This window comes from Nyctereutes procyonoides, unplaced genomic scaffold, assembly GCF_905146905.1.
Source record: "Nyctereutes procyonoides isolate TBG_1078 unplaced genomic scaffold, NYPRO_anot_genome, whole genome shotgun sequence".
In the NCBI taxonomy this organism is placed as follows: domain Eukaryota; kingdom Metazoa; phylum Chordata; class Mammalia; order Carnivora; family Canidae; genus Nyctereutes; species Nyctereutes procyonoides.
In genome coordinates this window covers 61,586,618-61,611,554 of record NW_026575133.1, presented here as the reverse complement: position 1 = coordinate 61,611,554, position 24,937 = coordinate 61,586,618, and the positions used below count along the sequence as shown (strand labels likewise).

General features: G+C 35.6%; 1 protein-coding gene across 1 annotated transcript in view; it reads left to right on the top strand.

The window, feature by feature from the left end:
* The window catches only part of GALNTL6 (polypeptide N-acetylgalactosaminyltransferase like 6), a 1,153,240-nt gene that overhangs the window by 1,025,790 nt on the left and 102,513 nt on the right, over positions 1-24,937 (top strand). The window contains exon 9 of the mRNA XM_055299901.1: positions 8,890-9,007. Coding sequence (XP_055155876.1) covers positions 8,890-9,007 — 118 coding nt within the window. The remainder of the gene's footprint in view (positions 1-8,889; positions 9,008-24,937) is intronic.

Sequence of the window (24,937 nt, the reverse complement as noted above, 5' to 3'; positions counted from 1 at the left end):
AGAAAGATGGAAGGATGGAAATCTGGTCCATACAAAAGAATTAAGGAAACAAAAATGATGTTTATAGTATAATTTTGCATATATTGCATTTTATTTTTCAGTCTTTTTGAAAGATAATTGCTTAACAAAAATAAAAATAACATAAGTGGGATTCATAACATGTGGAAAAGTAAAATGTATGGTAACAAAGTACAAAAGTTGGGGGAAGATAAATGAAAGCATTCTATCAAAAGGTTTTTATAATTTATGTATAGTTGTACAATGGAAGGTAACTAGAAGGTAAACTGATCCAAAAATAAATATGTATGATATAAACCCTAAAGCAACCACTAAAGTAAAAAAAACAAGGAGTCTCTGTTAAGTTAAAAAGGACACTAAATGGAATCACAGAAAATATTCAATGAATGAAAATATGGAAAAGGAAATAATAAATGAGACAAATAGGGGGGAGCCTAAGTGGCTCAATCAGTTAGGCATATGCCTTCAGTTTGGTCATGATCCCAGCAACTTTGGATGGAGCTCTGTGCAGGCTTTCTGCTCAACAGGGGATATTGCTTCTCCCTCTCCCTCTCCCTCTGTCCCTCCCCGTCTTGTGCTTTCTCTCATTCACTTTCTCTCAAATAAATAAATAAAATCTTTTTTTTTAATGGGACAAATGAAAAACAAAGAAGATGATAATTTAAAGCTTAATCACATGAATAATCATATTAAAAGTAAGTGATCTATATAACCCAATTAAAAGGCAGAGATTATAAAATAGCAAGATGCAAATCTATGCTGCCAACAAGAAAACCACTTTACAGACACCAAAGCTTTTTTTAATAAAGTAAAAAGATATAAAAGTTATAAATATTAGTGTTTAAGTAGTACAAATCCAAGGAAAACTGAAGGGGTAAAGCAAAGAATACTACCAGAGGTGATAAAAGCCACTTCATAACTAGGGAAAGGTTAATTCATCAAAAGCACATAAAATCCTAGACATTTATGTACTTATTAACAGAGCTAAAAAATACATGAAGCAAAAAACTGATAGAAGAACACAAAGAAAAAGACAAATTTAGAATTATAGTTATAGATTACAATATCCCTCTCTCTATAATTAATAGAACAAGGAAACAGAAAACCAATAAGAATATATAGCACTTGAAGAACACTATCAACCAACTTTACCTAATAAATATTTATAGGCCACTCCACTCAACAGCAATAGAATATGCATTCTTATCAAATGTATATGGAACATTTATCAAGATAGGCCTATTCTAAGCCATTCAAAAGTCATAATAAATTTGAAAGAAATCAGTCATACAAAGTATATTATCTGAGTACAATAGAATTAAATTAGAATTAAGAACAAAAAAAAATCTCTTAAAAATCCTTGGATAAAAAAAGTCTTGAATAAGTAAAGGGATTATCTATAAAAAAAAAACCTAAATATTTGGAAACTAAATTACACATGTCTATATAACATGTGGATGGATCAAAGAAAGAAAACAAAAGAGAAGTTAGGAAATATTTCAAACATAATGAAAATGAGAACACTGTATATCATTTTTTGTGGAATTCTGCTTAGGGGAGATTTGTAGTACTCAATACCTATATTAGAAAAAAGAAAACTCTCAAATCAATTACCTCAGCTTCTACCTTAAATAATGAGAAAAAGAAGAGCTAATTAAACACAAAGTAAGTAGAAGATTAAAACTATAAAAACTAAAGAGAAATCGATGAACTATAAGTGAAAACAACAGAGAAAAATCAGTGAAACCAAAAGCTAGTTCTTTAAGCAGATCAATAAAATTGGTAAACCTCTAGCCAGACTGACAAGGAAAATGAGAGAAGGTGACACAGACATGTTCAAAGTCATTAATTATCATGGAAACCACCCTAAGATACAATTATCCCTATCATAATATCTAAACTTCAAAACACTGCTCATATCGAGTATTGGTGAGAAAATGTAGCAACTAGAACTCTATATAAAATGGTACAGCCACTTTGGAAAAGAGTTTGACAGTATCTTTGAAAGTTAAACATATACCCATCATATGATCTAGTCATTCCACTCCTAGGAATTTCCTCAAGAAAGAAATGAAAGCATATGTCCATACAAAGACTAGTTAACCAGATTCATAGCAGCTTTGTTTGTAACAGCTCAAAACTAGACACAACCCAAATGCCCAACAATAAATGAATGGATAATCAAACTGTGCTATGTTCAGTGAAATGGAATACTACTCAGCAATAAAAAAGGAGTGAACTATTAATACATGCTAAACATAGATGAAGCTAAAAATAATTTTACTGAAAAAAAGAAGCCAGACCTACCCAGAAAAAGAAAACAAATTGTATATGATTACATTTACATAAAATTCTAGAAACTGCAAGCTAATATATAGTAATAGACAGCAGACCAGTGGTTGCCTAGACAAAGGGAACGAGGTCAGAAGAGAGGGATTACAAGAAAATTTAGGAGGGTGACAAGTATGTTCATAGTCTTGAATGTGGTGATCGCTGCACAGGGGTATATATATACATAAGTCAACACTCATCAAATTGTATACTTAAAATATGTGCAATCCATTGTATACCATTGTACCTCAAGTAAGCTGTTTAAAAGATTAATGGACAAATATGAGTAAATACGCACATAAATAAAAAGTTGGTTTCTTACCAGTCATTCACACTAATCAGAAAGGAAACATTAATTTATTTGGAGCTTGGTAAAAACATCAGTGAAGGCCAAAAGGATCCATTTGAATTCATTTTGTTATATCTAAAATCAACTTAGAATACACTACATGGTTTTATTCATAAACTTATTAAGAAAACAAGATACTGTGTTTCCAAAAAATTATATACAATACATACCTACAAACAAAAGATCAAAATAGGTCTTTCTCTTACTAATTTCTGTAATTCTAAATCTATGATCTTTCTAGTTTTGAGATTTCTTCTGCACAGCATAAATTTTTATGCACTTTGGTCTCGTATTTTACATGATTGAATGAGAATACTCTTATATGGCTTAAGATTTTTCCATTTCTGGTTCAGTTCGAATAGGATTGAGAAGTCCTCATTACATGTGCCCAAGCCCTGCAGAAACAGAGGTTATACTGTGGGAGTGTGTTCATGGGGGAACTGCCCCCCATATATGTTCCAGTTCTAATTTGTTCCAGCTACAGTTATAATTCTGCCCTGAGATTCAGGGCATGGAAAATGGGAAAAGATTAGGCTGCTGGAGAGAGGGATAAAGTGGGTTACATCTGATTCTAGGGTTTTTATTTCAAACAGAACTTAAAATTGCATGAGATTCTTCGGGTTATTTTTTTTAAACCTGATCACTTTCCTAGATGGGATAATAATCCCCTTTTCTGCCTTGCAATCTTCCCATCAACATAGAGTCTACACATTAAAAAATATCTTAAACTGAAGTAATGATGCCAAATACCATTTTAACATACAATTTCTTTTTGAAATATATAGCACACAAACAAATTCAGGTTTATGTTGCTGAAGTGTCTCATAAAACTTACCATGAGCAAGCCTTCAGTTGGTGTATAAATCGGTATGTCTAATATGTTTAGGCATATTTTTAAATGTGTATCTTCAACATTGAATGCCTTGTACTCTTATTTATAAACATCCTTTGTTTCAAAATTTTTTCAAAACTATCACAAAAACTGTGTTGGAAATGTGTGTTTTTATAGATTGGCTTTGTCTGCATAAGGGCATTCTCTAATTGTTTTATATCTATATTTATGTATTCATCTCTTTTCACACCCAAACACTGTAACGGAAACTATATCATGGAAGAGCTCAAAGACTTTGAAATCAGAAGACGTGCTCCATCCCCTGTACAACCACTAGCTCCAGCCCCCTGGTCCTTTCCTCTCTCTACCTGCTTTTTCAAACAGTATATAAGAATGATATTCACAGGATTGTAGTGAGGATAAATCAAAGGAATTGGGTAAAACTTTTATCCAAGAACCCAGCATAAACTAGAGATACCTTTTTTTTATTGTTAAAGATTTTATTTATTTATTCATGAGAGACACAGAGAGAAAGAGGCAGAGACACAGGCAGAGGGACAAGCAGACTCCATGCAGGGAGCCTGATGTGGGACTCAATCCCGGGACCCCAGGATCAGGCCCTAAGCCAAAGGCAGGCACTAAACCGCTGAGCCACCCAGGGATCGCCATAGAGCTACCTTTAAACTTCAAAAATTTTAGGACAGGGCCCAATGATTATAAATTATCTCATTACATAGCAGGGGACTATACTGTGTCCTAATAGGAAGGAAATACTTGAGAATTATTGTTTGATCAAAAGGAATAGTTCTTGGAAAAGCAGAGAAAGCCTAAAAATAATAAAATAATTAGTAAAAAGGCCTAGTTTATTTTTTATTTTTATTTTTTTAGTGGTCATGAACTCCTTTATTTTTTTAATAATAAATTTATTTTTTATTAGTGTTCAATTTGCCAACATACAGAATAACACCCAGTGCTCATCCCGTCAAGTGCCCCCCTCAGTGCCCGCCACCCAGTCACCCCCACCCCCCGACCTCCTCCCCTTCCACCACCCCTCGTTCGTTTCCCAGAGTTAGGAGTCTTCATGTTCTGTCTCCCTTTCTGATATTTTCCACTTATTTTTTATCCTTTCCCCTTTATTCCCTTTCACTATTATTCATATTCCCCAAATGAATGAGAACATACACTGTCCTTCTCCGATTGACTTACTTCACTCAGCATAATACCCTCCAGTTCCATCCACGTTGAAGCAAATGGTGGGTATTTGTCGTTTCTAATGGCTGAGTAATATTCCATTGTATACATAAACCACATCTTCTTTATCCATTCATCTTTCGATGGACACCGAGGCTCCTTCCACAGTTTGGCTATTGTGGACATTGCTGCTAGAAACATCGGGGTGCAGGTGTCCCGGCGTTTCATTGCATCTGTATCTTTGGGGTAAATCCCCAGCAGTGCAATTGCTGGGTCGTAGGGCAGGTCTATTTTTAACTCTTTGAGGAACCTCCACACAGTTTTCCAGAGTGGCTGCACCAGTTCACATTCCCACCAACAGTGTAAGAGGGTTCCCTTTTCTCTGCATCCTCTCCAACATGTGTTGTTTCCTGCCTTGTTAATTTTCCCTGTTCTCACTGGTGTGAGGTGGGATCTCATTGTGGTTTTGATTTGTATTTCCCTGATGGCAAGTGATGCGGAGCATTTTCTCAAGTGCTTGTTGGCCATGTCTGTGTCTCCCTCTGTAAGATTTCTGTTCATGTCTTTTGCCCATTTCATGATTGGATTGTTTGTTTCTTTGCTGTTGAGTTTAATAAGTTCTTTATAGATCTCGGATACTAGCCCTTTCTCTGATATGTCATTTGCAAATATCTTCTCCCATTCTGTAGGTTGTCTTTTAGTTTTGTTGACTGTATTCTTTGCCGTGCAAAAGCTTCTTATCTTGATGAAGTCCCAATAGTTCATTTTTGCTTTTGTTTCTTTTGCATTCGCGGATGAATCTTGCAAGAAGTTACTGTGGCCAAGTTCAAAAAGGGTGTTGACTGTGTTCTCCTCTAGGATTTTGATGGACTCCTGTCTCACATTTAGATCTTTCATCCATTTTGAGTTTATCTTTGTGTATGGTGAAAGAGAGTGGTCTAGTTTCATTCTTCTGCATGTGGATGTCCAATTTTCCCAGCACCATCTATTGAAGAGACTGTCTTTCTTACAGTGGATAGTCTTTCCTCCTTTATTGAATATTAGTTGACCATAAAGTTCAGGGTCCACTTCTGGGTTCTCTATTCTGTTCCATTGGTCTATATGTCTGTTTTTGTGCCAGTACCACACTGTCTTGATGACCACAGCTTTTGTAGTACAACCTGAAATCTGGCATTGTGATGCCCCCACATATGGTTTTCTTTTTTAAAATTCCCCTGGCTATTCGGGGTCTTTTCTGATTCCACACAAATCTTAAAATAATTTGTTCCTACTCTCTGAAGAAAGTCCATGGTATTTTGATAGGGATTGCATTAAACGTGCAAATTGCCCTGGGTAATATTGACATTTTCACAATATTAATTCTTCTAATCCATGAGCATGGAATATTTTCCATCTCTTTGTGTCTTCCTCAATTTCTTTCAGAAGTGTTCTATAGTTTTTAGGGTATAGATAAAAAGGCCTAGTTTAATCTTAAAAGCCATCTACGAAAAGCCCACAGCAAATATCATTCTCAATGGGGAAGCACTGGGAGCCTTTCCCCTAAGATCAGGAACCAGACAGGGATGTCCACTCTCACCACTGCTATTCAACATAGTATTGGAAGTCCTAGCCTCAGCAATCAGACAACAAAAAGACATTAAAGGCATTCAAATTGGCAAAGAAGAAGTCAAACTCTCCCTCTTCGCCGATGACATGATACTCTACATAGAAAACCCAAAAGCCTCCACCCCAAGATTGCTAGAACTCATACAGCAATTTGGTAGCGTGGCAGGATACAAAATCAATGCCCAGAAATCAATGGCATTCCTATACACTAACAATGAGACTGAAGAAAGAGAAATTAAGGAGTCAATCCCATTTACAATTGCACCCAAAAGCATAAGATACCTAGGAATAAACCTAACCAAAGAGGTAAAGGATCTATACCCTAAAAACTATAGAACACTTCTGAAAGAAATTGAGGAAGACACAAAGAGATGGAAAAATATTCCATGCTCATGGATTGGCAGAATTAATATTGTGAAAATGTCAATGCTACCCAGGGCAATTTACACGTTCAATGCAATCCCTATCAAAATACCATGGACTTTTTTCAGAGACTTAGAACAAATTATTTTAAGATTTGTGTGGAATCAGAAAAGACCCCGAATAGCCAGGGGAATTTTAAAAAAGAAAACCATATCTGGGGGCATCACAATGCCAGATTTCAGGTTGTACTACAAAGCTGTGGTCATCAAGACAGTGTGGTACTGGCACAAAAACAGACACATAGACCAATGGAACAGAATAGAGAATCCAGAAATGGACCCTGAACTTTATGGTCAACTAATATTCGACAAAGGAGGAAAGACGATCCACTGTAAGAAAGACAGTCTCTTCAATAAATGGTGCTGGGAAAATTGGTCATCCACATGCAGAAGAATGAAACTAGACCACTCTCTTGCACCATACACAAAGATAAACTCAAAATGGATGAAAGATTTAAATGTGAGACAAGACTCCATCAAAATCCTAGAGGAGAACACAGGCAACACCCTTTTTGAACTTGGCCACAGTAACTTCTTGCAAGATACATCCACGAAGGCAAAAGAAACAAAAGCAAAAATGAACTATTGGGACTTCATCAAGATAAGAAGCTTTTGCACAGCAAAGGATACAGTCAACAAAACTCAAAGACAACCTACAGAATGGGAGAAGATATTTGCAAATAACATATCAGATAAAGGGCTAGTTTCCAAAATCTATAAAGAACTTATTAAACTCAACACCAAAGAAACAAACAATCCAATCATGAAATGGGCAAAAGACATGAAGAGAAATCTCACAGAGGAAGACATAGACATGGCCAACATGCACATGAGAAAATGCTCTGCATCACTTGCCATCAGGGAAATACAAATCAAAACCACAATGAGATACCACCTCACACCAGTGAGAATGGGGAAAATTAATAAGGCAGGAAACAACAAATGTTGGAGAGGATGTGGAGAAAAGGGAACCCTCTTACACTGTTGGTGGGAATGTGAACTGGTGCAGCCACTCTGGAAAACTGTGTGGAGGTTCCTCAAAGAATTAAAAATAGACCTGCCCTACGACCCAGCAATTGCACTGTTAGGGATTTACCCCGAAGATTCAGATGCAATGAAACGCCGGGGCACCTGCACCCCGATGTTTCTAGCAGCCATGTCCACAATAGCCAAACTGTGGAAGGAGCCTCGGTGCCCATCGAAAGATGAATGGATAAAGAAGATGTGGTTTATGTATACAATGGAATATTACTCAGCCATTAGAAACAACAAATACCCACCATTTGCTTCAACGTGGATGGAACTGGAGGGTATTATGCTGAGTGAAGTAAGTCAATCGGAGAAGGACAAACAGTGTATGTTCTCACTCATTTGGGGAATATGAATAATAGTGAAGGGGAATATAAGGGAAGGGAGAAGAAATGTGTGGGAGATATCAGAAAGGGACACAGAACATAAAGACTTCTAACTCTGGGAAACGAACGAGGGGTGGTGGAAGGGGAGGAGGGCGGGGGGTGGGGGTGAATGGGTGACGGGCACGGAGGGGGACACTTGACGGGATGAGCACTGGGTGTTATTCTGTATGTTGGTAAATTGAACACCAATAAAAATTAATTTATAAAAAAAAAGGCCTAGTTTAAATTCCATCTTTGGCATCTTAATTAAATAACCAATTCTCAATTTTACTCTACTGATCATCTCATAGTCTGCAAAACGGACGTGACCATTTTACAGCAGGAAATTCTTGGTGAATATGTACTAAGAGATTAAATCAAAAATTTGTCTATAAGAGTGTTTTCTATGTTTTTATCTGTCTGATAGTGCAAGATTCCTCTCACTTAAGGAAAAGTCATAAAATTGAATGATACCTCTCAGTATATCAGTCACTAACAGTCATGTATTTCTCTCTAATGATAAATATATGGAGTAAATGTGGCTCTACAGGACATTAATTGCATTAGAACTTGAAGCACAAAGTTTAAAGCTCATGATGATTCAAAGAGCAATTAGAGACCAAATGAGAACCATATATCCACTTATAAAAAAACAAGTACTGAAGAGTCATGCATATCTTGAAGTTCACTTTTATTTTTTTCTAAACAAATGTTCTTAGTCTAAAAATTATTTTATCCATTTCACAGGTCTCCTGTTATGGCTGGAGGTCTCTTTGCTGTGAATCGAAAATGGTTTTGGGAATTGGGTGGCTATGATCCAGGTTTAGAAATCTGGGGAGGAGAACAATACGAAATCTCTTTTAAGGTAAGTTACCAAGATCCTCTTAAACTCTGTCTATATAAACTTGATGATTCCCATAGAGTGTCGTCATTCTGTTTTGTGACCTATGTTACAGCATGACAACAAAAATAGCTATGTCATCTTTCCAAGTCAGCTTTTGGATGAGAGAAGGTGCTTCCTTCTGATGCATTCAGTGGGATATAGGAATGCCATCAAAGAAATGCATAAAAGATATAATTCAAAATCCCATTTGCAGGCAGAAAACTTGGTGTGCCAACAGACCTGCTGCTCCACCGACAAAACATTCCTTTTATAGCATTTAAACCACATAGGTAGGGAGATCCCTGGGTGGATCAGTGGTTCAGCACCTGCCTTTGGCCCAGGCCATGATCCTAGAGACCTGGGATCAAGTCCCACATTGGGTTCCCTGCATGGAGCCTGCTTCTCCCTCTGCCTGTGTCTCTGCCTCTCTCTTTCTTTCTGTGTCTTTAAAAAAATAAAAAATAAACCACACAGATAAAATGAATTAAGACAAAAGTAATTGGGTTACTGGAGTTTGTGCCCTTTGTATTTATTTTAGAAATAATGGTTCATATTTTAATCATAATCAGTTGTTCCAAAATTTCAGTAACAGAAGAGTAATTTAAAATATGAATAACAAAATAAGGCTCTTCTTCATATAATTCCATAATATATGATTGTTTTTACACATTTTTATCTGAAATTGCCCAGGTCTCTACTTACTTTGACCATAAATACTCAGTAAAATTATATATTTTATTATATATATGTACAGACATATGATAGAATTCAAGTTTCAGGGTTTATGAATGAAAGGAATTCACTATAACATATGAAAACCAGCCAAGCAAAGCAAAATAAACTGTGTGAAAGGTTGTATTCTGAACCTCCAAGATGTTTTTTTTTGAAAAAGCAAGTTCATAAAGGAAAAGAAATTCGTTTTCTTTTTTTTATCATTGTCATTATTTATACAGAAGATAGATTGATTTTGCAAGATTTATCATACTAAAAAACAATCTCTTACTAAATAAATCATTTTTCCTAATTACTTCTATTTATAAAACCAAACCAATTCTTGATGAGGAAAAAATAATCCTGAGTACAGTAAATTTCAGTTTAAGAATCCAACTAAAGTCTTTGAATTTATGCAGAGAAAGAAAATGATAAAACTGATCTTTATAAAACTGTAACAGCTATATTCAATATGTTAACAAAAGTGTTATGTTGTCCTCACAGTGTCAAAAAAATAAATATCCTTAAGGAGAAACTGAGGAGGCATGATTGTAGGTTTCAGGACATCTAGAGGTTTCTGTCTCAGTCTTCGGGCAGTAGTGCTTGAGATACCATTTGGTAAATTTGTGCCTTTTTTCACCATCATTCAAACACATCTAATCTCACATCTAAAACACGCTTTAAAAACCTTTTTGTAAAAAAAAAAAAAAAAAACCTTTTTGTAGATATGGAGTTTTAAATCCTTAAATTTACCAATTTTGTTTGTTTCTCTGTTATAGTAATAGCTTCATTACTAATCACAGTGTATATGACAGAAGGTAGTTTAATAGTAATAACGATGACAAAACTACATTTACTTACTGGCATGTGCCAGATGCTGAGCTAAATGTTTGGTATACATCATCTAATTTAAAGACACGACTCCAAGAGGTAGGTGTTATTCCATTTTACAAATGAAGAAACTGAGACTGAACATTTTAAAGACTTTACATTAAAAAGTATTTTTTAAATACTTAAATACTTTAAAGATTATATAAATTACCTAGTGCTGCTTTGGGATTAAAATGCTCCATTTCTGCTTCACTGCAAAGAATACAGAACCAGTCCTACCAGTACCACTCTAGAGTTCATTGTGAACCCATTAATCTCTACATAAAGTTTCCTCTCATTGAAAAGGCAAGTATCTTCAGCCAATAGGATGACAGTAAACTTACTGCTGACCCTGGAAAAATAATACTGATTATCAGACATGGCTCAAAGCTAGGTGCACAGTTTGCAAGAATACCTTCAACTAGAAAAAAGAGATTATTACGTTTGACCCCAGCATTAAGGGAAAAAATAGTATTGTTGTATCTGCAATATCTTCAGAATTCAAGGGATGCTTTTCTACTTTTCACTGTTAAAGATTTTTTTTTCTTAAATACTGTTAATTCACAGATTCTTTAAGTTTAAAATGTTATCAGGAACATTAGGCGAGAGATACTCGGCTTTGAATATCGAGCTGAATGATGGATAAAATTGCTATGGGAAGCCTAGAGGACTTGCACAATATACATTTGCATTCTAAATCACAAAAGCATTTCTTAAACAAACATAGACTTGCGTCTCTCATTCTGTGTCACTTGTATCTATCACACTTCTTCTGGGTGACCTGAAATTTTATTACCCCATTTCCTATTTTTCAGTTATCTGTTATTCTGAAGGATATAATTGGAATACAGCCCTGTCGCCTTTGTCTAGAAACCATGGCAACAGCGCTGGAAGTTCAAGACTAAATTGCCCCAGGTTGTTTGGTTGGAATGACAGATTCTTTGGCAACAGCTCTTTCTTACAGGGTCCCATTTCAGACATATCCCTTCATTCTTCTTGCTGTTGTGTCCTGACCTTGGGGTTCCTGTCCCTCCCTATTAGTATTTGTAACATGAGGAAGACAAACTTAAACAGGCATGGTTAGAATTTGCATCGAAGCAAGGAGAATTTTCTCCATGTGAAAGGAATCAAAAGAACCATACACATCAAAGCCTGTGAAATGGTATTAAAAATAAAAGAAAAATCAAACATCTGCAATCTGGGACATATTCCATAAATTAGGATTAATTTTACAGGGCAAAGCACTGGAAGATATACATTAGCTAGCACACGAGATCCAGGAAATACATATGGATAACTAAGAGATTGCAAGGCTCTTTCACACTGTACTATAGAAATTATTTTAAGTGTAGAACTTACAAGCTCCAATTCAAACTATCTCTATCTATGGTCATTATCAGGCATCATTGCTCGCTGTCTACTCTTTAATCAAAGAATCATTTTACCACAGTTTATGACAAGGTTCCATCACTAAATAAACTATTTCTAGAAAATTCTGCTGTACATTGAGGGCTTCGTTTTTGGTCATACAGTATTTGGTTAAGAGTGCTCCTCAATTTTCTTTTTCTGTAAATCTCCTTTCTTTTTCTAACCCCTAATTAGATGAGTAGATTTCATGCCATAACATAAAAGCCAACACAAGTGTAATTTTCAGCAGGCAGTTGAGGAAAAGAGCTCTCTAGAGAAATGATCTGTCTGCCCAGTCTTCAATCTCATTCAGTATGAATCTGAACTCCTGAATGGCCCTGAATTATCCAGCTGTCTTTGAAATGTTGCTAGGTTAGCCAGCTGCTAGGGAGGAGAAAGAAACATTCAGTCAGTCGTTCAACAAGGTTTTATTGAGCATCTAATTTATTCCAGGCCTTGTTCCAGGTACTCATTTTGTAATTGCACCTGGAAACAATGATGAACCCAAAACAGACTGCACAGTGTAGCGCAAAAGAGATAACCCACACTTTTAAATGTTGTCTACCATTTGACCCATTGAAATAATATTAAAGTGTAACGGGTCTCTGACTTTTCAGAGTGTCTTTTTACATCCACTCTCCAAAGATAAAGGTCCAAATGTTAGCATTTTCAAAAGATCTGCCCTTCAATCATAGAAAACTCTTTTCAGTAAGTAAAAATGAGCAATACACACTAATTACTCAGCCACAAGAAATTTGGGATGAAGCCCAGGGATTGTATCCCACCACATTCTCTGGGACATGACATAAAGCTTAGACCCAGATAGAAGAGCATTCAACTTGGTTTGAGCTGTTCTTTTCCACCTCTAGAGGCTTATCAATGTGGTCTCACATTGATCCAGCATTTCTTGGGCCATTTGCAGTCAGGAAAGAGCCCTTGATAACTAGCCTTGGCTCTGCAGAAACATGCCAGCCTCCAGGAGAGATGGCTGTGGCTACCCTATGTCCTAGAATTAATCTAACAAACCTGGAAGCCTGCTTCAAAGTTCTTACTGGGGTAACACACTACACAATCACCTTTCTTATGTGCTGTCATCCTTTCCATGTGTTGAGTTTAAGATTCAGACATTCAAGGATATTTTATGTCTCATAACATTTCAGGGCTTTTCTGTCATTAATTCATTCAACAGACACTTATTTATTAATTACTGTGTGCCAACTCTGGGATAAACTCTTAAGATGCAAAGATAAATGTGAGAAGATTCTAGCTTTGATGGAGCTTACTTTGCAGTGACAGCTAGAGAATCAATTCACTGCAATTACTCCTCATTAGTACTGTCTGGAATATATTTTATTTCCATATCACAGTAATAACTCAAGACATATGCAATAGCCTGTTTGCTTACCTCCCTTCCTGTATTCTTTCCCCTTCCAACCTATATCCACATTCATTTATTTCCTAAGTTGCTTTATTTTCCTCTCCTGAAAATTCAGTCAATTACCACACAAATCAAATGAATGTACTGAATCATAAACCATGAGTCTTGCCATCAGTTTTCTGCATCACCTGTCTGAATCTACCCAGAAAACCAACTTACTAGTGTTTTTCTTTCCTTTCCAAAAGATAGAAACTCATATTTCCATTTCTATCCCTATTTATTGCAGAGATTTTAACTAACCAGACTTTATTCTATTCCTGAGAAATTTGTTTATTCTCCCTGTTAATATTAATCAGCAACCTTCACCTTGAGTATGTACCATGCAAGCTAGACTCTGCAGAAAAAGGCAAAGGAAGCCCAGTAGAAGTCCTTGGATCAAGTACAACAGAGATGAGTCTTTCATCCATTAAAAATAACCATCAATTAGAGCAGGAAAGCAAAAAAAAAAAACTACATTAAAAATTCCTCTAAAGTAAAACATATAAATGTGCATTTATTCACCAGCCTTCTAATGTAAGAGAGGTCAAAGTTTTTCCTTCTGCATTTGGGTCCATAGATTGGAATAAAGGTAGAGGTCCAAGAACCATACCCATACTGCCTTTGCTATGAGTTCCAGTTTGGTTTCCTTTCAGCAGAATGAGAACCTAAAGACACTTGGAAGCTCTCTTAATATGATAACAGAATCCTTTCAATTTTTTCATAATTCTGCCCAATCTTTTATTGTTACTCCATCCATACTTAATTTGACAGCAAATTTTTAAAATAACAACCCAATCTTTCCAAACTCCTCAAATTAGTTTTGGCATGAACAACAATTCTCTCTGCTTTCATAACCATATTTCATCAGTTTAAGTGATATTTAATTAAGTTACATAATTATAATTTTTTTAAGCTAGCATAATCACATTTGGGAAGAAAGGCAAAAGTTACATGCTTCCTTTGAGGTAAGCGTGTAACTTCACTGCTGGGAGCAATAGATTCCAGGTGTACTCAATATAACCTGTATTCAGTGCAGGTTCACCATAGTATGAATACCATTCAATACATTCGCAGAAAGAATAGAGTGATGATTAATACATTGACTTGACTAACCAGAGATTTAGTCCTTGCTGTCAGAAACTTTCAATCTAGGGGCACCTGGGTGGCTCAAATGGCTAAGCATCTTCCTTTGGCTCAGGTCATGATCTCCAGGTCCTGGGATCAGGCTCCACATCCGGCTCCCAGCTCCAAGGGGAGTCTGCTTCTCCCTCTCCTTCTGCCTTTACCCCTGCTTGTGCTCTCTTTGTCTCTATCTATCTATCTATCTATCTATCTCTCCCTCTTTCATGAATAATTAAAATCTTTTTTAAAAAAAGAAACTTTTAGTCTAATAAGAAAAAGCTCATGCAGCAGAGGCAGGTGTGTTGCTACCTTTGCATACAGGTAATGTTCTCACTTATTCCATTCAGGTCTAGGGTGAGGCTCTTCTTTCCGGTCTTTAGCCCCACCCAGGTGCCCCAGTGCCCTGATGGCAGGATAGCTGCCCAAGGATGTTTCATGGCAATGTTTTACAGTGCTGAACTCTTGCCCTCTGTATCCTGGACCTACAAACCAAGGACCTCTCTTGTTTTATTGTTGTCCCTTCTTTTCCTTCCCTCAGATCCAGTCTTGTGTCATCTCTATAAAGTGGCCAAAAAAAAAAAATCAGCTCAAAAATAAGCCTCTGGGGTTTCTTTGAATCTTTGTTTCTACTATGGTGTAGCTAGGGAAGAAAATGCTCCTGGAATAAAAAGAGAAAATGGAAAACACATTGAGCGTGACCAGATGAGTACTTCAAGTTATAATCCTACCACACACAAATAAATATATTCACTTTAGAGTAACTACAATATGTCTGAGATTTTAATAAACAGCATCCTGGGGGTTTTGTGGGGTTTTTTTAAATCCCTTTGTGACTTGTAAAATCTTTTACACGGAGCTACCTGTGTTCCAAAGTTCTGGACATTCTATTCTTCCTGTGGTGATGGTAACAATTACTTGATCCTTTAACAAGAAAAAGTAATGAGTTAGCACTTAAAGGTCATTGAATTTAATTTCTTATGCTATTCAACACTAATGCAAGGTAAAAATATAACTTCTATTTCCTAATTGTGAAACAGGCCATTGCCTAGTTAATATTAAAGCAAGGATTAGAATTCAGGTTTGCTCTCAAAGCCATTAACCTAATTTCTCTAAGCTAGATAAATAGAAGACTTCATGCAATTGATAAAAAAAAAAAAGTAGCTACTGTCACTCTCTGAAACCACTTAAAAAAAGGAAATGCAGTTTCTTCCTATATGATTTTTATTAAATATGAAGGCTGACAACTCTTGTTATGATTTAATATAAAACTTATTTTCTTACTATCTTCAAAATGCAATAGGTATTCAATAAGAATTGAATATACACACACACACGAAGAATTGAATAAACACAATAGGGACTAATTATTGAGTATAAAACATTCAGTTCTTTATTCAAACAAGATAAAGCCATTAATTTGGAATTGTTATAGCTCAGCAAACGATATATTCTAGAGCTTAACCTCATTACAGAGCTTCTCAAACAAACATGAATTTTATTTGTATTTAAACAATCAAAATTAATAACTCCACAAAATTAGCTAAATTTAAAGTTCACTATGTGGTACTTAGCCACCAAAAAATTTTAAGTAAACTTATACTTCAACAATTGAATGTTCTCAATGACAATAGATTTATAGCTTTAAAATAAAAAAGATCTTCTCTGCAAGATCACTCAAAAAAGGAGAACTAGAAGCAGAAACAAAATACCAACTTTATCCTTGAAATTATCAGATATCTTATGCCCAACCACAATGTAAGAATAAGAATGTCATATGCAGTAACAGTGTTCTCAGCGATGATAAAACAAGACCATTGAAAGATGGAATGACCACAGCTACAAATCCCACTTGAAGCCAGCAGATCTCAAGTCCCCAGAGTAATTGGCACATCCTAAGAGGGGAAATCAACAACACTTGTTTGAAACAATAGCAACAGGTGTGGTTACTCGTGGCCAGGGCTTCCCTTGATGAAGTTTTGCACAGAAGAGCAGCAGCAAATCAGAAGGTAGGAACAGTTCTAAAAGAGAGATAGTTAGATGAGCCATATTTGCAGGAAGCATGCTGTTATTGAGGCAAAATGGAGAAAAGATCGCTGTTATGCAAGCCACCCTGCAGCAGCCAGTTCCTGTTAGAGGTGAACAAACATAGGCTAAACTAATTCACTTTCACATGAATTTTGAGTCATAAAGTGAATACTTACTCTAACTGGTAAGAATTCTTTCCATTCAAAGATGAATAATAAAAAAAGATGAATAATAATAATTCTTAAATAAAACAGCATATAATAATAGTACAAGAAAAAAGGGACCAGAAAAAATGAAAAAAAAAAAGGTCACCAAAATAATGTTGCTCTCCATTGTCATAAAATTTTTGAAAATGTTAATGTGGTCCTTGACTCTGCAAAACACTATTAAATGCTGAACTTTATGAGATTAGGCAAAACATCAAAAGGTAAGAGAAAGAGATGGGGGGGCAGGAGTAGAAGCAGTCAGAATAGAAGGGAGAAAAAATAAAACTATCACCAAAATGAAGGTCATACTGAAAGCAACACAAAGGAGAAGGGATATGCTGAAAACATAGAGGGACATGAAGAATAGCATTGAGAAAAAGGGACAAAATGAAATTAAAATCAACAAAGTAAAAAGTATTGAACTGAAATGATATGGAGGTTGTAAGAGCTCATCTTAGTACTCATATCAGGAAAAAGTTCAAGTTAAAATATCATATATCAAAACCTAGAAGATACAGCTAAAGCAGTGATCAGAAAAAAAATTAGATTCTTAAGTTCTTATATTAACATAAAGAATAAAAATAAGCAAATTAAATATCCAAATTCAGTTTGTAAATGAAAAATGAAATAAACCTAAAGAAGTAAGGATGAAAGATTAACAAACATAAAAAGAGAAATTAATGATTTGGAAAACCCAAAACTGATAGTGTGAGAGCTAGTTCTTTACAGCCAAAAATAAATAATTTGAGACGGACAGATTAATTAAGTAGGAAAAGGTAATTTTTTTAAAACTGGCATTAAAAAAGAAAGAAAACACAATACACAAACTAAGAAACAATAATAGGGAAAAAGCAAGAATTTAGAAAAAATTTAAATAATTCTAAGAGATTATTTGGCTCAATTCTATCCAAATAGATTAAGATGTGGGGGGGAATGGATATTTTCAATAAAATTTAAATGACAAAATTGATGTCCAGAAAGAAAAAAATATATCTGAAATGACTAGATTCCTTTTTTGTTGCTTCATAACAAATTACCACAAACCTAGTGGCTTAAAACAACACCGAATTTTCTCCCAACCTTTGGGTTGGAAGTTCAGGATCTTTCAACAGAGCCTCTGCTAAGGCTCTTACAAGGCTGAAATCAAATTTTCATCCAGCTCTACCTTTATTCAGAGGCTCAGCTAGGAATGGATCCATGTTCAAGTTCTCTCAGGTTGTTGGAAGAACCCATCTCTTTGTGGTTGTGGGACTGAACTCCCCACTGTGCTGGCTGTCATTTGGATACCACTTTCAGGTCCTTGCCATGTGGCCCCTTCTGTGACCCTCTTACAATGTGAGAGCATATTTCTTCAAGGCCACCAGTAGAATTTCTCTCATATTTAAAAATCTTCCCATGCCTTCCCTCAGTCCTTTTTAGGACTCAAGGACTAGGTTAGACCCTCCCAGGATAATCTCCCTTTGATTAACTCAAGGTCAATTAAATTGGGACAACAATCATATCTGCAAAATCCCTTCACCTTTGTTGCATAATGTCACCTAATTACAGATGTGAAATCCATCATAGTCACAGTTTCTCCCACACACAAAGGAAGGAGATTATACAAGGGTGCATACACTGTGGTGTGGGATTTGGGGAGATGTGGGGAGCATCTCAGATTCTGCATATCATGCTGCCTAATGACTATAGAAGAAATAGAGAAAAGTGTCAAAGGGCTCTCACCTCCCAAAAACAAAGAAGAAAATGCTATCAGTTTCTTATAAGTCTTTAGAGAACACCTACTGCAATGTTTTCCAAAAACTTTTCTTTTTTAAATTTTTTTAAATTTAAATTCCATTAATTAACATATCATATGTTACTAGTGTCAGAGGTAGAGTTCAGTGATTCAGCACTCTTATGTAATACCCAGTGCTCATTCCATCACGTGTCCTCCTTAATATCCATCACCCAGTTACCCTGTCCCCTCACCACCACAACAACCCTCAGTTTGTTTCCTATGATTAAGAGCCTCTTATGGTTAGTCGCCCTCTCTGATTTTGTCTTGTTTTATTTTATCCTTTCTTCCTCTATGATCCTCTGTTTTCCAAAAATTGTTCTTAATATTAGAAAAGAAAGAAATCTTTCCAATTGGTTATAAAACCAATATGTAATATTGATAGCATAATATTGATAGCATAATATTGATAGCAAATTCTGACCAGGATAGCACAAAATGATAGAAAAGTAGATATATTTTACTTGTAAATTATAACATTAAAAAATAACAGTAAAAGATCACACAATAAAATAACTATTCAAAGGTTAATATACCAAAATAAGTGCAGCTTTGATGGATATGTTTCAGTGTTGGGATAAGTATTAACATAATTCACCTGATGGTGAATTTTAAAGGTGATAGTCATCTCCATAGGTAATATAGAGAGGCATTTGATAAATTTTGCAGTCCACTTTTGAACAAAATGCTTAATACATAGCAAGATTAAATATAAATATATATTTGTATGGCTAAATCTCAACTCAAAAATCATCAGCTAATTTTAAAAGAATTAAATCATTATTACTATACTATTATTAAATTACTAGGAGTTAAATTACTATTTAATGTCACAGTATTATTTTGGAGATAGTAGGCAATTTCATTAGACAAGAAATGATATGAAATGTAAAAATTGGAAGGGAAGAGAGAAATTTTTCATTAATCACAGATAATATTAGCCTATACTTACCTGAACAATGAAAGAGAAATCAACTGGAAAACTACTAAACAAAAAGAAATTTAATTAAGTTATCTGGGTGAAATGTTTATGTGTTGTGTGTTGTGTGTGTGAATATATAGAAAACAATAGCCTTTACATACACAAACAACCCCAAAGGAAGACATTATTTACAATATTAGGGGAAAAAACAGCTAAGAGTAAGCTTAAGAAATGTCCCAGACCTCATGAAAAAAGATTATTATGGTGCTGAGGGACACATAAGACTTGAATACATGAAAATTCATAAAGAAGATAATTCTCCCCAAGCATGCTTGTAAATTTAATCTCAGGAAAAGTGGTAACATGAATTTTATTGGGAGGTAGCTAGCCACAGTGCTTCTATTGTGGCAAAAAAAAGTGCCACTATAAGGCAAAAAAGATAAGTAGCATAATAAGAAAAATTCTGGGAAAACAATGAGAGTTAATCATGGCTGATAATAAAATGCATAATAAAATTTGCATGAATAGATATCTTTGGCACAGAATTTAAATAAATTCAGATAAGTATGAAAATTTAGTATAAGATAGAGTTAACATTTCAAATCAAGAGAAAAATAGTTTATTTCTTAGTAAATAGTATTTGACAACTACTCCTTTGTAGAAAAAAAATAAGTCAGATCTCTATATCACACTTCATACAAAAATAGATCCCAAGAAGATAAACCATTGTAAGCATTAAAAATGGAAATATATAAGAACTATAGGGCCACCTGGGTGGCTCAATAGTTGAGCATCTGCCTTTGGCTCATGTTATGATCCCGGGGTCCTGGGATCAAGTCCTGCATCAGGAGCCTGCTTCTCCCTCTGCCTCTGTCCCTGTGTCTTTCATGAATAAATAAATAAAATCTTTTTAAAAAAATGACTACAAAAATTCTGGAAGAACTGGAAATGGGGAAAGTCTCCTAAGTGTGACTTTAAAAAAAAATCAAAAATTCACTAGAAGCAATGAAAGAAAGATTAATTTATCCACATAAAAATTCTGAATGGAAGAAACACACAAAAGACAAATGGTGATCTGAGAAAAATAACTTGCAACTAATATCCTTTTAAGATTAAATCGTTTTGGAAAGCAAAATAGAAAAAATATTAGGGGGCTGCCCTGGTGGCGCAGCAGTTTAGCACCGCCTTCAGCCCAGGGCCTGATCCTGAAGAACCGGGATCAAGTCCCACGTTGGGCTCCCTGCATGGAGCCTGCTTCTCCCTCTGCCTGTGTCTCTGCCTCTTTCTCTCTTTGTCTCTCATGAATAAATAAATAAAATCTTAAAAAAAAAAAAAGAAAGAAAAAGAAAAAATATTGGGACAGCTCACAGAAAAAAAGCATACAAATGACTTAAATATCAAAAGTTACTCATCTTCCATTATACGAAAAATGCAAATTAAAACTAATAATGATATATCTTCACCCATTAGATTGGCAATAATCCAAAACTTCGATTACACAACAGGTTGATGGGTTCTAGGAAAAGAGATACTTGCAAATACGGCCAATTACAGTAGTGAAACATTGCATGTCCTCTATGGGAAGCAATTAGAAAACATTCTACACAATTTTCAGTGTGCATCTGTGTTGGCTCAATTTCATTTCTAGTCACATAACCCACAGCAAGACATACACCTGGGTGAAATGGCACATGTAGAAGGATATCTATCTTAATCTTGGTTTTATTGGTGAAAAAATGGAAAACTTAAATATGTATCAGAGATCAAATTATTATCTAGTTATAATATGGACTATTGTATGGCCTTTAAAAAGAATGCAACATTACTAAACTCAACAGCAAAGAAACAAACAATCCAATCACGAAATGGGCAAAAGACATGAACAGAAATCTCACAGAGAAAGACATAGACATGGCCAACAAGCACATGAGAAAATGCTCTGCATCACTTGCCATCAGGGAAATACAAATCAAAACCACAATGAGATACCACCTCACACCAGTGAGAATGGGGAAAATTAACAAGGCAGGAAACAACAAATGTTGGAGAGGATGTGGAGATAGGGGAACCCTCTTGCACTGTTGGTGGGAATGTGAACTGGTGCAGCCACTCTGGAAAACTGTGTGGAGGTTCCTCAAAGAGTTAAAAATAGAACTACCCTACGACCCAGTAATTGCACTGCTGGGGATTTACCCCAATGATACAGATGCAGTGAAATGCTGGGACATCTGCACCCCAATATTTAGAGCAGCAATGTCCACAATAGTCAAACTGTGGAAGGAGCTTCGGTGTCCATGGAAAGATGAATGGATAAAGATGTGGTCTATGTATACAATGGAATATTCTTACTCAGCCATTAGAAACGACAAATACCCACCATTTGCTTCAACGTGGAGGGACCTGGAGGGTATTATGCTGAGTGAAGTAAGTCAATCAGAGAAGGACAAACATTATATGGTCTCATTCATTTGGGGAATATAAAAAATAGTGAAAGGGAATGAAGGGGAAAGGAGAGAAAATGAGTGAAAATATCAGTGAGGATGACAGAACATGAGAGACACCTAACTCTGGGAACCGAACAAGGGGTAGTGGAAAGGGAGGTGGGTGGGGGGATGGGGTGACTGGGTGACAGGTACTGAGAGGGCACTTGACAGGATGAGCACTGGGTGTTATGCTATATGTTGGCAAATTAAACTCCAATTTTAAAAAAAAGAACATAATTAATTAATTAATTAATTGCAACAGTTTTATTTTTACTATTATAGAATAGTATCCAAACCCATTGCTAAGTGGAAAAAAAGCAAGGTACAGAAAATATGTACAAAAATTAAATAAGGGAAGATAAATTTTGTTATTTATATTTAATAATTCATATATATATAACTTATGTAATATAGTATATATGTAAGTACTTATAAAATTACAATATGAGGGGTATCCCGGGTGGCACAGCGGTTTAGCGCCGCCTTTGGCCCAGGGTGTGACCCTGGAGACCCGGGATAGAGTCAGTCCTATGTCAGGCTTCCTGCATGAAGCCTGCTTCTCCCTCTGCCTGTGTCTCTACCTCTCTCTCTCTCTGTGTCTCTCATGAATAAATAAATAAAAATCTTTTTAAAAAATTACAATATGATATTTCATATGCAGACATTTGTAGATGTATTCATATATCCAGTAAATGTTTATTGAAAGCCTATTATACACCAGACCCTGAGAATATAATAATCGACAGGAATGACAAGTTTTATGTCTCATGAGATATAACATGAAGAGAGGTAGATTATAAATAAATAAGAGAATAAATAAACAAGATAATTTCTGGCATTTCTAAGTGCTAAAAGAAAATAAGCCAACCAATATTACAAAGAGCTCCAGAATAGAGATGGTTATTTTTGACTGGCATATGTTTTAAATATATTTGCATCTATACGTTGAGGTGGGGGATGGGGTAGAGGGGCTACACTTTTCACAGATCCCCCATGTCTACTATATTAAACCTGATACCTGACCGGATACTCATAGATGGTCTCTTTGGGCTTGTATAAGCCTCCGACTTTCCTATCCTCTTAGGGCAGAGGGTTTAGATTGGGTAGTCAGAGCTTTGGTGGTATAGTGCTGAGCATAGATTGTGTGGTCAGAAAGACCTTTAAAGTTTTTTAAAATCCAAATCAGGCAGCCCTGGTGGCTCGAGGTTTAGCACTGCCTTCAGCCCAGGGTGTGATCCTGGAGACCCTGGATCGAGTCCCATGTTGGGCTCCCTGCATGGAGCCTGCTTCTCCCTCTGCCTCTCTTTCTCTGTGTGTCTCGCATAAATAAATAAAATCTTTTTAAAAATCCAAATCTATTTAATATGTTAATGTATATTTACATGGATGTCAGGATTGCTTAAATACAAATTCTAGAGACAAATCCCAAGCACAGATAAGACAAAATTTCTAAGCTAAAGCAAAGCCTTTGGCCCCTTAAAAAACCCTTGAGCAAAGAGAATCTGCAATTCACTGAATGGTGTTCTCAGTTTTGGCCTCCCATCCATGGGTCTGGACCCCAGGGAGCTTCATTTCCCTCTTCCTCTACCTCCTCCAGCCTCAAGTGTCTCTTATCCAGCTGCCACCACACTACTGTCTGCAGCAAATGTTCCATATATTACATGACTCAGAGATTCATAGGAGAAATTATAAAATAATGACACACCAGCATCCCAAAAGGGATTTTTTCTCCCCCAGGCCCTGTCTCCAAGCCAGTCCTCTGTCCCCAAGTCCCCATACTTGCTAATCTCCATAACCTTGATTCCCAGTACTAGCATCTAGTACACCAGCAAAGAACCTATAACTTTAATTAATAAGCATTTCTCACTTTCTCCATAGTTGTCTGAAAATACAAAAACACTCAAAGGGTGTTTAATTTATACTCCTAAAATAGTTTATTTGCCTCCCTAGAAGGTACAACTCAATCTCATTTTGGAAATGCACTCTTTTTCCCGTAAGCCATATCTATATAAACTATTTTGACGATGCTTTGTACAAATGGTATTGTTAGAAATAAATTCAGCCTTATAAAATGTGCTCATTAGAAATCCTTTTTATGCCAAGGATAATTTTAAAATATTTTATATATCTTCTCACTGCTATTATGAGACAGTATATTAGAGGTCTCTTCTTACTTTTGAGCCTGCAAAGTACCTCGAAGTATAGTTGCAGTTTGTATCTAAAATGTGACAGAAGCCATTTTATGGCACACTATTCCTTCAGATACACAAAAAAATATCTGGAGTTGTTCCTATGGGGTTTCTTCCCTACAATATTTAGCCTAGGTGACATAAAAAGAACCATTTTAATTCAACATGCCCAGAATTGATCTTCCAAAGAAAATATTAAAATGACTCTAAACTCATTCAGAAACTCAAAGATAAACAGAAACAGCTGTTAAATGTCTCACAAGCCAGTCTGAGATTCATTTCAATTACCCGACAAAAGGTACCTCAGGTGTAACAGAGCATTTTCAAGTTAAATTTTATGTCCATTAGATATAAGCCTAGCGGCAAGTTTAAATTCCTCCCAGTTGTTACTTCCTTTATGTCTGATGGCATTTTCCTAATTCCCTGTTTAATTTTATTTTAGCTTTTATAGACAGTTGTAAAGTGAGCAAAATATAACAATTTACACAGCATTCAGTACCTGTGTTAAGGTCAATTTGACTTCCTGTTGAAATTGTTTTCTAATATTGACATTTTTTTCAAGTTTTTGTATTTTTCTGGCTGCCATTTTTCCCTAACAAGATAAAGGAAATATAATCTAATCACTATAACACTTCTGGTGTATAAATCTATATAAACCAAGTAAGCTCACCCCCCAGCTATAAAAATATTTGTATAGAAAGTTGGCAAAAAATCTCTCCTTACAATTCTCAAGGCCTTTACCCCAAATCCCAATAACAATAACATAGAGAGCCTCAGAGTATATAT